The following is a 16,044-nucleotide window of genomic DNA, read 5'->3' as shown; positions in this document are numbered from 1 at the left end:
CTGTAGTCCCTATGAATGAGCCTTTCTAGTAGTAACTGATTGATATGGAGGTTAAAAGTTTTAGTTATGCTTGGAATAAATAGCAGAATTAAAAAGGAATGGATTTAAAAAAAAAATCCTGGGACTTGTCTGGTGGGGTATAAAGGCAGTAATTAACAGATATAACAAGCTCTTATCCCTCCATATGAAAGGAGATGATTTTGTTTTCTCCTCCATGTTTTCAGGTCATCCATTGACAGTGAACCTGCCTTAGTTTTAGGGCCCCTGAAATCTGTACAGGAGTTACGTAGGGAGCAGCAGCTGGCAGAAATTGAGACCCGCCGACAGGAGAGAGAAAAGAAGGGTCAGGAGGAGGAAGGAACAAAGCCACCAGTGCAAGAAATGGTGGAGGAACTCCAAGGACCATTCTTATATGAATTTTCATACTGGGCAAGGTAATACCAAGCTCCAATGGACAAGATGTATTCTTTGTACCATTGCCGGGTGTTTCTACCAAACAGAATAGTGATATATTCCATATAGGAAAGAGCTGCTGTATGGGTACCTGTGCCTGTTCTTGTTGACTGTCAGCGAAATGGAAACTAGTATCACATGATAGAAATTTTGCTTAGGTTATTGTTGATATTTTTTCCTTGGGGTATTTGGATGGGTTCTTGGGTCAATATGCAGTACTCTGTTCTACTGCATATTGAGAATGAGAGCTGCTAATTCCATTTTCTTCTAATTGTATCTTATTTGTGTTTTATAGGTCTGGAGAGAAAATTACTGTGACACCATCATCAAAAGAGCTGCTTTTCTACCCGCCTTATGTGGAAACAGTTGTTAGTGGAGGTAAATATAAATAAAATCTAGTTTGAAAGGAGTAGATTTTTAAGGCAGAAATGTATCCTTATGGATGAACATATTGTCGTGGTTTAACCCTAGTTGGCAACTAAGCACCATGCAGCTGCTTGCTCACCCTGCCCCCCTCCTGGTGGGATGGGGGAGAGAATTGGAAAAGCACAAGTAAGAAAACTCGTGGGCTGAGATAAGAAAAGTTTAATAATTGAAATAAAATAATAATAATAACAACAATAAAAAATTGTAATGAAAAGGAAAATAATGAGAGAGAGAGAGGAACAAAACCTGGGGGGGGGGGATGGGGAGGACGACGATACACAAAAACCCCAAGTGATGCAACCACTCACCACCCGCTGACCGATGCCCAGCCAGTCCCTGAGCAGCGATCGCTGCCCCCCGGCTGACTTCCCCCAGTTTCTATACTGAGCATGAGGTCATATGGTATGGAATAGCCCTTTGGCCAGTTTGGATCAACTATCCTGGCTGTGCCCCCTCCCAGCTTCTTGTGCGCCTGGCAGAGCAAGGGAAGCTGAAAACTCCTTGACCAGTGTAAACACCTCTTAGCAACAACCAAAACATCAGTGTGTTATCAATATTATTCTTATACTAAATCCAAAACATAGCACTATATTAGCTACTAGGAAGAAAATTAACTCTATCCCAGCCCAAACCAGGACACATATGAATAGTTCTTCAAAGGTAATGTTAGGAAAGTTTTGATTGCAGCTGTTTCTTTGGGCCAGTTTCACTCTGGAATTTGTAAACATGGGTATTTGGTAGAGGGTGCAAGTACAGTTTTTATCAGCAGAATATGCTTCCAAGTGCTGAAAGACCACCTGGCACAAGAGGAAGGACTAGATTTCTGGACACTACACCAGATTCTCAGAATTGTTCATATTACTCTTGTCTAGAAAAAGAGTTGTGCAAAAGCAATGTTTGTATTCTGAGTTTGTTACGAAATTCAAGTTTCTGTTAAGTTTTGTTTGTAGTAAATTACAATAATAAAAATACTCACAAAAAAGTAAACTTCAGAATTGTCAGGGTTATCATCAGTCAGTTGATGCTGCTTGTTAAGTCAGTGTCCATCTTGCCCTTGGGTTCCCAAGTGAATATACTTTGTTTGAAATCACTAGAAAATGTTAGGTACCCCTTTTTATGTGCCTCTTTGTTGTGCACATTCTAAATACATTGGAGGGGAAGGGGAATAAAATTTTACTTATGTCATTGAACACAACATATGCTGACCTGATCTAAAAAAATCTTGTCAAAGCTTAGTGTAATATCTCAGTGTAAATACTTCTCCCTGTGGCTGCAGTATATATAACTTAATGAATCCTCAAAGCACTTAGCAAATCCCGAATGTTTTTTTTGGAGATGTGCTTATGGCTTTGGAACTTAGTTATTGATTTTGTGAATGTTCAGATGTTTTAAGATCTGTTGAGAGGCCATAGAATTGTGTGGGTTGATCTCCTTTTCTAAGGTAAAAGAACATCAGCTGATCACTTTGGAAGCAGTTAAACTCTTGATGTAAGACAGAATGGTGAGTGTATTTCTTTTTTGTTTTAAATCCCCTTTGCAATGACCAAGAGAGTTGTCCAGGCAAGCTGATAGAGATTCATGGAAAAGCAGGCTTATTTCTGGAAGGGCGAATTCATCCTGAATTGGAAGGTGTTGAGATTGTCATTGGTGAAAAGGGAGAAACTTCCCCGCTCATCACAGTTTTCACAGATGACAAAGGTGCTTACAGGTAATTAACAGGTTTGTTTTCATCTTTTGGATTCTTTAGTTAAAGTGCAGTGGTGACTTGACAACATGCGTGTGATATCCAAGTGCTTTTCTTAAAATGAATTCTTCTTTCCTTTTATTTAAAGTGTTGGGCCACTCCACAGTGACTTGGAATATACAGTCACTGCTCAGAAAGAAGGGTTCGTTTTGACTGCAGTAGAAGGAACAGTTGGGGACTTCAGAGCTTTTGCTCTTGCTGGGGTGACGTTTGAGGTAATGTTCTAAACACTTTGGGTTCTGAATGAATAGTGTTGTGCAGTTAGAGCTAGACAGGCAAAAAAGTTAACCGACGTGTCCCAGCCAAACACAAATGGGTGTGGGATTTGGGGATAATTTTGTCATGGGGAAACAAATCTCAGTGGATGAGTTTAGTTGTAGACTGTGACTTGCCATGCAGAAGATATTTTGGAAGGTTTATAGAGCGAAAGTTAGAGCCTGCAGTCCAAAAGACTGGCTTTATTTGCTCTCGTAGAGTTGGACCACCTTCTCCTAATGAATTTTATCCCTCAAGGTGATTTTTTCATGTACAGTCTGGTCCAACTAGTGCCTGGTTCTAGTCTTTGGGATACTTTGTTCTGGCCGCCAGCATGTCCTATGAAGTGATAGAGAATGACTGTTCTGGTGGCACATGCTATGTGCAGCTGTGACTGCCCAGATGTTGAGAGAACAAGCTTCTGTAGCCCTGCAGTCTCGCAGGAGGGAATACGCTGCAGATGTGGCTAGTTTTCTTCTGCTTACAGCTGAGTGCTCAGAGCCAGCACATCTGTGCAGTCTGTAAGGGGCTTCTGAATTGAACCTTTGTTCGTAAAGCAACCCTTGCTTACACTTAAAACTATTGCTTTTTCAAAAATAGATCAAATCAGAGGATGACCAGGCTCTTGCTGGAGTTCTCTTGTCTCTAAGTGGAGGGGTGTTTCGGTCCAACCTCCTTACACAGGATAATGGCATGCTGACTTTTTCCAATCTGGTAAGTGGAAATTGATTCTTCTGAATGTGGCTGCATGTCCGATGCTGTGTTACTTTGCCCTCCAAAATGCAGATGCTATTGGCTCTCTTCAGTGGGGGGGGATGTATTGGTCTCCTTTGAGATCATAACCCACAATGAGAGATGTAGGTTTCTCAGAGTGGACGGCACTTAAAATCTTAGCAAGTGAAAGATGTGAAATCTAACCTGGACAGAGATTTCTCCCCAACAGGTAGTAGATGATGTTGATTGATCTCAGTTACTAATTTGCAGTCTGTAAACATGAAACAAGCCAATTTGTTGATGATCATTTGAGAGTCTTTAGAGGAAAGAAATCTAATTAGATTATTGATCTGTACATGTGTGTAGACATGCCTGAATAGTTTTCTTGCAGACATCTTTCTTTTCTGGCCACTTTCTTGTCCTTGAGGTCTTGCGGTAAGGTTTTAGGGCCATAGTTTCCTTTCCCTCTTCAGGCTTTATCACCTGGTGGAGTTCCATTGGTTTATTGTCCAATGTGCTCCCTGTTTTTCAGTGCTCACATTTTCCAACCAGTTTAACCTACAGTTGGGACAGAGAACTTTAGCTCTTTAGGGAGCTCTTGCAGAAACATAATTGTTTGGAGTTGGTGAAATTTTGTGTTACTATCAGTAAACAGCTTGTTTTATGCCTCTCTGCAGAGCCCAGGGCAGTATTATTTTAAACCCATGATGAAAGAGTTTCGCTTTGAACCATCATCACAAATGATTGAAGTGCAGGAAGGACAGAATCTTAAAATTCGGATAACTGGTTACAGAACAGCTTACAGGTCAGTAGAGCTGAAATGCCATGCAAAATGCTACGTACTGTATCAGGATGCAAAATGTGTCTTTTCTCCTGATACACCTCTGAAGGTTTGGAGGGTACTTTTGAAGGCACAATTTAACTTTATTATGCTGTGTATAAGTACTTTTTTTAGCCTGTTCTCATGCATGTGGATATATAGGTAAGCCCAGATGGCAGGACTATAAGGAGAAACATTGCTATGAAAGCACTGTGTCAGTGGCACTGGAAGTGGCTTGTGCTATGTCCAGTGCGACAGGAGAGGACTATTCAGGGATGGTAGACCAATTCAGGCATCTGACTTCAAGATCCTTCCTTTCCTTACCCTCAGGGGTAAGTGCTGCTGTTCATGGTCAGGGAACTTGGATTCCTAAAGTTGTGCTCTGAACTGCACCTAATTCTAATGCTTTAAACAGTTTTACATATGCATTATAAATTCCCCTTTTCTTCTCCATGCTATGCTAAATATATTAAGTACTTTTCCCATCAGTTATAACAATAAAATGTCTTTAAAATGTGCATTAAAACAGCATCTGCACATCTGTAGCAATTGGTTCTCTTTATACTTCTAGCTGTTATGGCACAGTTTCTTCTTTAAATGGAGAGCCTGAGCAGGGAGTCTCAGTAGAAGCTGTGGGGCAGAAGGATTGTAGCATCTATGGAGAAGACACGATAACTGATGAAGAGGGCAAATTCAGGCTACGTGGCCTTCTGGTAAGGATTAGAACGCTCTCTGTCATTTACTTTTATGTTAGTGTGATAATGGAGCAATAAAATGTGTTTTATTAATTAGCTACCGATTTCTGTTTTCCCATCATGTTTGCTAGCTCAGATTCCATTGAGTCTCTCTGTGTTATGCTGTCATGTAGTGAACATTCATTCTAGTAAAGAGGGAAAAAACTTTTAGTATAAGTCTGTGGAACTTGCTGCCAGCATACTGTGATGGTCTCCCACAAACACTGAACAGTTCCCATGACGTGACGTGAGCCCCCGGTCAATGTACTGAATGTGTCTAACAGGTGTTCAGCAGTGTTCAGGTGTTATAGCAGGGAGTTTTTTTAGGCAAAAGAATTTGGGGAAGCATTTAGTTTTTCTTGTGAAAATACTGTGACAGCATATTTTTAGCAGGATATTTAGTGTATGTATGATGTTGATTGTACAGCATGTATGTGAAGTAAGCTGTTCTGCAGGAAACATGGAAGCTGAATTTCTGGGACCACTATGTATGGAGTAAGTAATTATGCTGAAGTAGAAAGCAGTATTTCATCAGGTTTTAATCCTGTTTAATGTATTTTCTTTCTAGCTAAAACACTTCACAGCAGATGATTTCTTTTAATATTGTAATGTAATAAACTAGTGAAAGTTCTGTGATAGGCCTTTTGTATTTGCTGGCACTAAACACCCCTAATGGTGTTATTGAGTTAAGTTTTCTATTTGGGATAAGGAAAACTTCAACTGGATAGAGTTAGATCTGTTTGGGTGCTGTATCTTAAATGAAATCTCTTACCGTCTTCTAAAATTAAAGTACCTATTATTCAGTGTTGGGATTTATCATTGAATATTGCTTTTAGCCTGGTTGTGTGTATCATGTCCAACTCAAAGCTGAAGGCAATGATCACATTGAAAGAGCTTTACCACAGCATCGTGCAATTGAGGTAATTTTTTCTTTTTTTGTAATATCACTTAAATATGAAATGCATCTGTCTAGGTATTATGTCTGTTCTATCAACAGCAATGTAGTTGAATGCACTCTGTTTTGACAAGTGGTTTTCGGCACGTTAGCTCCCTAAATATGGGCCCCATATTGTGTGTCAGCACCATAGCTTAAAACTGAAATAAGATAAAACCCAAACAGTAAACAAGTGAAAAGGATTCTTTCACAATCACATTAGCTGCGCTTTATTTATAGTTCTAGTTAATGCTTTATTTGGTCCAAATCCTGCAGTCTTGATGCAGGTGAAATTGTCATTCAGACTAGCAAATCTTTATAAAATGTAATAATAGCTTTGAATTGAAAACTGATGAAATCTTGTTAAATATTCTTCCATCCTTACAGATTCAGATTAGTTGCTTCGCATTTATCTCTTGACATCCAGCAAAGGTTAATTAGCCTTCGTTAGTTGTCCAGAACTTTTCAGTGGGAGATGGTCATTATTTGAGCTCAGACACACGCCTGACCAGAGTGCCCTCCTCTGCAGTCAAACAGAAGGGCAGAAATCTTTCAAGTCCGTAGTGTCTTCTTGCTAAGAGTGCTTGCTGGTTGGGAAGGGGAAGAGAATGGCAACCCAAATTCCAGAAAATCGTACGAAGTTTAGGTACTGCAAGTGACAGCTGTATGCAGTAGCTTGTACTAATAGTATCCTGGCTAGCCTGCCATTTTCTCCAGGAGAGAGAAGCGTTTGAAGGACATGTGCAGGAAAAACATACAGCCTCAGTGGTGCCAGACTGTTGATATGGCACCTGGCCTAACCATAACCTGTCTGTTACTGTAGTTATTATTTGAGTAAATGTCTTTTCTTATTCAGATCAGAGTTCAGATTTAGAAACAGAAATTAGAGATTTAGAAACAGGTTATATTATGATATGAGCATATTCCTCATTAATCAACTGTATAAACATCATAGCGTAGTGATATGCATCTCTCAGCACAGTTGCAGAATACTGACACCGGTGTTAGACATCAGGCAGTCCTGTGTATGTAACTCAGCCTCTGCCAAAATAATGCGTGCTTTTGATACTTCTTCCATTTTTAGTTTAACTTAATGCCATCAGCCTTGTGCTGATAATGCACAAGTCTAATTGTGAGCTGTGCACTCTGGAGGAAAAGTACTTGCAATTGGAAAGCCTTCAAGCTTCCATGTGGTTAGTATAGAACAAAATTCACTTCTTGTTTAAAATTATGAGCAATGTTTGTGTTGTGCTAACTGTCCTCTGTTAACTGTTCCTCTGTTGGTAAAAACATGACTGTGTTTTATGTTGCAGGTTGGGAACAGTGACATTGATGATGTAAATATTATAGCGTTCCGGCAAATTAATCAATTTGATTTAAGTGGAAATGTAATTACATCTTCTGAATATCTCTCCACATTATGTGTAAGTTCAAGCCTTTCATCTTTTTCAAGTGTATTTGCCATTGGTTTCCCAATTTTTTATTTTTTTGTAGGGTCACTGGAAATTGTTCAGTAGCCAGAGCACACATTTAATTCAAATTATGACTAATACTTTAATGAAGGTGAATTTCAATTCCAGATAGAATTACGATTCCAGCGTTCCTCACTGCTTTGCTTTAATGTTTCTATTTTTCATGGGAGTATGTTTAAGAAATACTTTCTCAGGTTGGCCTGTGCATTTCTGGGTCTGCTTCCCTGATTAGGGATGCCCTGTCTGTAGGGAGAGCAAGACACCAGGGGTGAAATGAGTCCTCTGTATCAGAGAACTGCATTAATTCCTGAAATACCTGGAATGTTTGACATGCATGTCTGCTAGCCAGAAGATACCATGTAAATGCAGCGACACCGTAGGACACACGAATTTAGAAGTACAGTTATAAGAGAGAGCATGAGGCAAATAGTAAAGCTGAAATTTTCAAAATTCAAAAGACTACACTGTGATCTGAAAAAAACTTGCTAAACACCTGTGATCCTTTTGGCTTAGGGTGCAAATGCTGGAAGTATCTGCAAGAGGTGCTAGTGTGGTAGGAGTTATAGTACCATTCCTCAGGTTTAAAAGCTTCTTGAAATGTTACCTACAAATATAAATGCAGTGCCTGGACTTCTTTCAGACTAGTCTGTTATGCATCTCACCTGCCAAGGTCTCATTGCTAAGCTGTTGGTTTTTTTGGGAGACATCCAAGGATCCAACACTCAGAGCAGGTGTGAAGGGAAAATGTATCACCTTACTGAAGAGCACCTGAGCAAGCTTTGTATCTTTCTGGGGAAATTTAGACCCTTGCAGTTCAGCCTAAGCAAATAGGAATCGATGTCAAAATTTAATTACACGGAAGTTACCCAAGCCCGTACATGTTTCATATGAGGTGGGGTCTTGCATTGCATGTAATGCACTTGTGCTGTTGATGGGTGCATATGATCACCCTTGCTTTCAAGGCAGACATTTTTGTCTTTGAAAGATGTGCTAAGATTTGATACAGACACAAGCGAGCAGTTTTTTGACCTCAGTCTGGTCCCTTCTGGTTGCATGGGCTGGTTGAAACAACTGGAAATACTCTGGTGAGCTGTGATTGGAGCTGCAACCACGGTAGCACTGGCCAGAATCAATGAGAATTTAGTTGGGCTGTGTCTGCAAGGAGAGCCAAGTCTTGGCAAATATCTGATCCAGAGGTTTACAAACAGTGGTATAGATGCTAGAAGCCTGCTTCAGAGTGGTCCACAAAAACCATCACTTTGCTTACTGTGTCCTCTGGAGGAGGTGCAGTGGCTGATAAATGTTTGTGTGTACAGGCAGCCTCATGTGAGGAGGTGCTGCTGCCCCTACCAGCCTTCTTAGACTATGATATAATCCTCTTTTCATTATGCTGGTTTCTGAGCAAACTGTATTTCCTGAGGACTTCAGGCCTATTCTGTAGCTTGAGGATGTCTAGCTTGTTAAATAAGTGTAGAGAAATTGAAATCAAGCAAAATGAGCCTGTCTGAGAATTAGAAACAACCCCCAGCTGCAAATTCCTGTGAAACTGCTGGGATTATTTAAAAGAATTACTCAGTTTTGGTTGATGCACAGTGCAGACTACTTTTAATACACTAGATAAGTGAAAATGTCAGACATCTGTTGTTCATAAATTATCTAAAGTTCTGTAAAAAGACTGTTTCTGTGACTTTTCACATCCTAGATTAGAACAATTCCAGGTGTTCTTACTTGACAACTTTCTGTTTATAAAACACATGATGAATTTTGAAGTGCTTTTATCCCTTAAGATGTGGGATGTCTGAAATATCTATTGTGGTGCAGGCTCAGAAATACCTGGTTTGTGCTTTCTTCTTTCTGTCACAGGTGAAGCTCTACAGAAGTGAAAATCTTGACAACCCAATTCATACAGTCAACTTAGGCCTATCCCTGTTTTTCCATTTCCCACCACTGCTCCGAGATGGAGAGGTAAGAATATTGCTGAATAATTAGCTTAGGTCACTTTAATTTTTTCCCCTAAGGACACTGAGGTGTTATCTCTGGTGTGTCTGCAGTACTATATTCATGCTGGAGTGACCAGTGTCTCAGAAGATTTGAAGCCTGTTAAGCTGACTTCTGCCTTTAAATCTAATTTTTGTCTCACACTCAGTCTACAGCATCAGTAGCAGTCTATTTTTTACCCATAGAATTACGTGGTGCTCCTGGATTCTACATTGTCTAAATCACAGTATGACTACACCCTGCCTCAAGTTTCGTTCACTGCTATTGGATATCATAAACACATTACACTGATCTTCAGTCCCACTGTAAGTACAAAATATTTAAATGTTCAAATGTTCACCTTGAGAGCAATGTCTGGTAGTATAGCCTGCATGTATTTTGTGCTCTTGGCCAAACTTTCTATTAAGTAAATACAAAGAGGTTTATGAGAGGCATTACAGTGACAGTGAATTTGGATTTGGGCACTTTTAAGGCGTCAGGCAGGGATGTAATAACCTGGTATGTTATGGGAGGCAGGCAAGGACTTCAGGAAGGAGTTGTAGCCGTGACACAACTGAAAGGTTGTAGTAACTGGTGACTGAAGGAGAAAGACAGGATTGTTGTCAGAATTCCTTCGATGTATATGAAAGAAGTATCAGCAGGTCAAAAAGAGAACTTTTATTGGAGCTGAAGTAGAGGGTAAAGCAGAGGGGTTCTCAAACTAACATCAGGGGAAGACTTCTCCCTTGAGAGAGGTGTCATCTTGCACTTCTGAACAGTGCAGTCAATTTAGTGAAATGTTCGTTCTGTGATACTTAAATGATCTGTTTCTTTACTGCATCACTGCATGCTCAGATGCCAGTGAAACATGAGGGAAACATGAAATGGCAGTTATAAATGAAGGATGCAGATGTGCCTGAAAGATTTTGTGCTAGTGTGGTTGCTGTAGTATTATCATTGGGATCATAGAGGTTTGGGCAGCATGTGACAGGTAAATCAAAGCACACCAGGTTGACTGTGAAGTGGAGACTGACCATCAGTGAATTAGATTTAAAAAACAGCAGACACCGGGAAGAAGGTAACAGATGAGTGAATCTGATCAAGGGGACTGCTTTGAAGTTGAAGGTAAAGTAAATCTTAGAGCAGCACTTAGAAGGAAGTCAGATGGGAACGGCTGGACGTGCCCTGTGGTCCTATTGCTGACGTTGCTGAAAGCTGAGGGATTTCATAGTCGAAATGACTGTTTAAAAAAAAAAAAAACAAACCAAAAAAACCCCAAACCAAAATCCATGGTCCCCACTGTTTTCAGAGAAAGCTGCCTGAACAAGATATTGCCCAAGGATCTTACATTGCGTTACCGCTGACTCTGCTTCTGTTGTTGGCTGGTTACAACCACGATAAGGTAGGTCATGAGGTTTTTTTTGTCTTATCCAAATAGTATTGTCCTATCAATGAATACTTCATACTGTGTTAAGTGAGGGTTTGTTGAGGTGGTTATCCAGACAGAGACGCAGGCAGCAGTCACCTTATGTGACACATTCTAAGAAGAGCCACAATGTAGCCAAGTTTTTGGACAATTACTTTCTTTTAAAAAAACTTAGTGTGAAGGTGAGTTCCTGTGCCACTTCTGAATTTTGTCTTCTCATTTGATGGCTCTGGGAAAAAAAACCAATAGAGCATCATTCAAATTCAGATAACCAGAATCAGTGATAATAGGAATGAAAATAATTACTTTATTGGCTTCAGGAACAAGCAGACTGGAAAAAAATCTTGCAAGTCATTGAGTCTGGTCTCTTCAGCTTTACACCCTCCCTGGTGAAAAGCTCTCAAGAGGAATATAACTACCTACTGTATAACCCCCTCTGTCTTTGTTAACAAGCCATGCTCTTCTAGTCTTCTCTGATATGACTGGATTTCTGTTTTGCTGATAAGAGAAAAGAAATTTGTCTGTGCAGTTTGATTTCCTCTCAAACATGGGTAAGACAGCGCAGATTGTGGGATTCTCCAGGATTTTCTACAGTGTCACTAAAAGTGCCTCCACTGAAAATAGCAGGCATTTTCTAGACTCAGGACTCAAACTGCTGTTCTTGGCTAGATGACTGCAGGAAAAAAAGTTACTGACAATAATTTTAGGTTTTGGTTATCAGAAATTCCCAGAAGTTTGGTTTGATTCCTTCCCAAGATCTGCTGCCATTTTCTGATATCTTTGTAGAGGTGCCATTTAAGCACTAGATTCTGTTTGGGGATGCATGGGTCTAAAGAGCATTATCATTCAGACCCGACGTACCATTGTAATCACAAGCTGCTTCCTGGTTTTTTTTTTTTTTTTTTGCCCAGCTTATTCCCTTATTGCTACAGCTGACAACTCGACTGCAAGGAGTACGTGCTCTTGGACAGACAGGTTCTGACACGGGTGGCTCAGAGGATGCAAAGAGACAAACGAAAAAACAGAAGACAAGACGGACGTGAGATGAAAGGAATGATTGCATGAAGTGGTGCTCCGTCAAACTGGAGCCTGAGGAAGCAAAGCCACTAAAATACGTTTTTGTTGAATTTGTGGACTTTACATTTTTGTTGTTGCTACATGAGCACCATTTGTCACACTAGCTCCATTTTGGTTGTAAATTTTTTATGGAGTCTATAGATTTCTTTGTTGTAAAGTAAGGAAATGAATGCCTCTGTTGTCACTGTGAGTGCATCTCCCATCCTTGAAGACAATGATTTTTTTTTTTCTTTTCAGTGGAACAGGTCATGCTGTCTTCATTAATGATTTGTAAAAGCAGTGGTAATAGACTGCTTTACTTCATTTTCAGTCTCTAGATTTTGGGATCATTTTTCCTTACCTTTTCAAATACTCACTTTACAGAAGCAGCACATAGGGATTTTACTAAATCAGTGGTGCTTGAAACAAAGTTTTGGGGGACATACATGAATTGGTGAATTATGTCTTTGGCAATTCCAGTTCAGCAGCTTGATTGAAGAGTCTGTCATCTGCACAGCTGTGATTTCAGCTCTTATCCAATGATTATGTTATCTTTGATTAAAATCAAGTTTTTGCCCAATGAAGACAAATTGTTAATGTCAGGTAAGTTCTGATGATCCTACTGCAAAACCAGTGTTTAAATTTCAGTTTCATATACAGTGTGATCTCTTTAGACCTCCAGTATTCCTGAAGTGGCTCCAGCTGGTTCTACTATTCTTTCCAAAGCTGTACTGTGTTGTCAGTGATACCCATTTGCCCGTGTGGCGTCACGTCTCCTGCTCAGGCTATGTGCAGCCTTTTTGCCAATTGATGATTGATTATATTTTTTTTTTTTTTTTACTTTTAAAAAAATTTTTTCTTTCACTTTAAGAAATGTGAGCTTTTCAGAATCTCCAACATGTACAGTCCTAATAATGTAGTCTGTAATAAATAACTGCTTCTTACAGGCTATCTTTTGATTCTTGTTTGAAGTAGACAGTTGGACATACACAGTTTAAATGTTAATGGGGCTTTTTATTGACAAATAGTATAAAGGTTAATAGAGCTTTTGAAAGATGCACATAACTGCCTACAAATATTGCAAAGACATTGGTACTGCCAGTAAGTGGCAATGTTTCTCTTTTACAGTACTTGAAATAAAGTCCCTTTACATTTAAATATTTAAGCTTACAAACCCTACCATTCTTAGAAATTTGGATGCTAAAGGTTTTATGCTGTTTTTGTTGGTATTCTGCATTGGCCTAAGTAATTAAAACTTCGTTTGGTGATCATTCTAATCTCTCTGAGGGAAATTCTATCAAGATCATAATAAAAATGAAGAATGTTGAAAAAGCATGTATGTACAGAGTTTGAGATGAAGCTCTAATAAACTGTCATGCTCTCTACTTAATGACCTTGAATTTTATATTGCTGTGATGAAATATATAGGGAAAAAGCAAAGTGTTGCAAGACTTATAATAAATTGTACATTTTTAATACATGTTTATTTTAAGCTGGTGAATGTTAAGAAAGGTATTGCTACTTTGCGGGAATGTATGAGGAAGAAATGCACATGTTCATATGCCTTGAGGGAGTACCAGGTGTTCTGACCTCTGAACTGTGGGACTTGCTGATGATTGACCTTAAACATTGGCAATGCTATTAATAAAAAAGAAAAAAAAAGTGTTAATGCTTGCTAATCTAATGCTTGCTTCTAAACCTAGGATTTGCCCAACGTCTCGTCTCAAAATTTTCTTTTCTTTGCCTTCTGCAGCGCACTGGTGCCCTACTTGCTTCCAGCTCCGTGTTTTGAGGTTTATTCTGCTTTTGAAGTGTTTATTCCTAACAAAAATTGTAGCTTGCAGTTTCTCACTTGGCAGAGAAGTCATGGTGCTCTTTGAGAACGTGGGGAAAACTAACGCATGAGATAATTTTCTAAAGCAGAACTAAATGCCAAGAGATCAATATCTCCAATTATATTTAGAAACCAATAATCAGATACACAGACCCAAGCAGAAGAATCAGCAATGTGGTCTCTCAAATCCCCAGAGCCACATGCATAAAGCGAGGACAGAGCGAGGTCTGTGTGCGCTAGCCATGAACAGTCTGACTGGGGCACTGGGAGGGAATATTTGTATGAACATGGTGCTCTGCATGGGCAAACTCTTCCTGCCTCCAGCTGTTCAGCCCAGGTACGCGGGTGGTAGCTGGTACCTCTGCAGTCTTCACAGCCCTTCTCCCACAGACCTGCGGTGGCGATAGCTCTGCCTTGTTGATGTAATAGACCATATAGCTCTAGAGGATCTCCTTTATGCAGCGTGACTGCGTTACAGTGCTTTTCAGTGCAGAAATGGTGGATTCAGTTTAGGATTACCTTCTGTACTCTTCCGAGTTGAATATTTAGGCATCATTTGCTCTGCGTATCTAAGGTTTGCAATTGATTTTGTGCTCTTAAAACCGAGACTTCAGTACCAGTTGGACTGGCCTTTTCAGTATTTCCTATTGAAAATGTCAGTTAAAGCTGCTTGTTGCATCTTTAATTAATTTATGTTAATACAGAGAATAAATGCAGAATGGGACTAACATTTAGATGTTGACTCCTACTAGAAAACTGTCAAGGTTCAGTTTTTACTATTCTTTTTTTGCAGGCTCTGCTGGTTTTGGCTGGGATAGAGTTAACTTTCTCCACAGTAGCTAGTATGGGGCTATGTTTTGGATCTGTGCTGAAAACAGCGTTGGTAACACAGAGATGGTTTAGTCCCTGCTGGGCAGCGCTTACACAGAGTCAAGGCCTTTTCTGCTCCTCATCCCACCCCACCAGCGAGGAGGCTGGGGGGGCACAAGGAGTTGGGAGGGGACACGGCTGGGACAGCTGACCCCAATGACCAAAGGGACATCCCACACCATATGGTGTCATGCTCAGCATATAACGCTGGGGGAAGAAGGAGGAAGGGGGGGACGTTTGATGTGATGGCGTTTGGCTGCTGAAGTCACCGTTAGGCGTGATGGAGCCCTGCTTTCCTGGAGATGGCTGAACGCCTGCCTGCCCATGGGAAGTGCTGAATGAATTCCTTGGTTTGCTTTGCTTGTGTGTGTGGCTTTTGCTTTACCTATGAAACTGTCTTTATCTTAGCCCACGAGTTTTCTCGCTTTTACTCTTCTGATTCCCTCCCCCATCCCACCGGAGGGGAGTGAGCGAGCGGCTGGGGGGTGCTCAGTTGCCGGCTGGGGTTAAACCACAACACAAGCACAATAGTGAAAGAATGATTAATGTATTTGCTTGGTGAGCTAAATATGGGCAAACGGCTGAATTCTGTTGGAAATGAGAGTAAGGCCCTCCGGATAAAGATGGCATTGCATGTTACTTGATTTTTCTATCAAAAGCAACAATGAATATTACATATATTTGGTTGGCTCATCAGAATTCTATTGTTTAAGAATGAAATGGATCATTAATATTGAATTTTACAATTTCTTTATAGATGGTTCAGCTTAGTTGCTAAAGCATCATCTTTATCAGATGGCTGTCAGATTCCAAGAACAAGTGTTTTTGATGCATAAGCAACAATGTTGTTAAATAAAGATACAGCAATTTAAAAAACAAATGTGCTTAAAAGCAAGAAAACAAATACTTAAAACAGAGAAATGACCATTCTCAGCAAGGGTGAAGCACAGGTTTCTTCATAGTTAATAGTCTTTGTTGCGTTTATTTTTAAAGTCTAAATAATATTTGCTGAGTTGCACTATTTAATGTAGGATACGTAGTTGTATGAATCAGATTCTTGGGGCTAAGTGTTCATTTGTTTTTCTTAATTAAGAACATGTAGGGGAAAAATGGTAATGTAGTGTGAGATTGGGTCTGTAGATTATTTGGGGCCGAACAGGGGGAGAAGTGCCCAACATGCCAGCCAGCTCGGTGCTTCCCTGCCTATGGAGGATAGGATTTCAGGAGGAAATCTCTAAAATGAACGTTACTGCTTCATGTGCTGACATACTGACTGAAGCTCCCCACCTCCTACCAGGTTACTTTTTACACAGCAGATTAGCTATGATC

General features: G+C 40.0%; 1 protein-coding gene across 1 annotated transcript in view; it reads left to right on the top strand.

Moving 5' to 3' along the window:
* The window catches only part of LOC142415976 (BOS complex subunit NOMO1), a 30,872-nt gene extending 17,476 nt beyond the window's left edge, over positions 1 to 13,396 (top strand). The window contains exons 19-31 of the mRNA XM_075514973.1: positions 225 to 434; positions 749 to 831; positions 2,428 to 2,587; positions 2,712 to 2,838; positions 3,479 to 3,592; positions 4,270 to 4,397; positions 4,984 to 5,125; positions 5,983 to 6,066; positions 7,394 to 7,504; positions 9,416 to 9,517; positions 9,736 to 9,855; positions 10,839 to 10,931; positions 11,867 to 13,396. Coding sequence (XP_075371088.1) covers positions 225 to 434; positions 749 to 831; positions 2,428 to 2,587; positions 2,712 to 2,838; positions 3,479 to 3,592; positions 4,270 to 4,397; positions 4,984 to 5,125; positions 5,983 to 6,066; positions 7,394 to 7,504; positions 9,416 to 9,517; positions 9,736 to 9,855; positions 10,839 to 10,931; positions 11,867 to 11,998 — 1,606 coding nt within the window. The 3' untranslated portion in view covers positions 11,999 to 13,396. The remainder of the gene's footprint in view (positions 1 to 224; positions 435 to 748; positions 832 to 2,427; positions 2,588 to 2,711; positions 2,839 to 3,478; positions 3,593 to 4,269; positions 4,398 to 4,983; positions 5,126 to 5,982; positions 6,067 to 7,393; positions 7,505 to 9,415; positions 9,518 to 9,735; positions 9,856 to 10,838; positions 10,932 to 11,866) is intronic.
* Positions 13,397 to 16,044: the final 2,648 nt, after the last annotated feature.

This window comes from Mycteria americana, chromosome 12 (genome assembly GCF_035582795.1).
Source record: "Mycteria americana isolate JAX WOST 10 ecotype Jacksonville Zoo and Gardens chromosome 12, USCA_MyAme_1.0, whole genome shotgun sequence".
Taxonomy (NCBI): domain Eukaryota; kingdom Metazoa; phylum Chordata; class Aves; order Ciconiiformes; family Ciconiidae; genus Mycteria; species Mycteria americana.
Note: the sequence above shows the minus strand (reverse complement) of the source record. Positions and strands in the feature narration are given on the sequence as shown.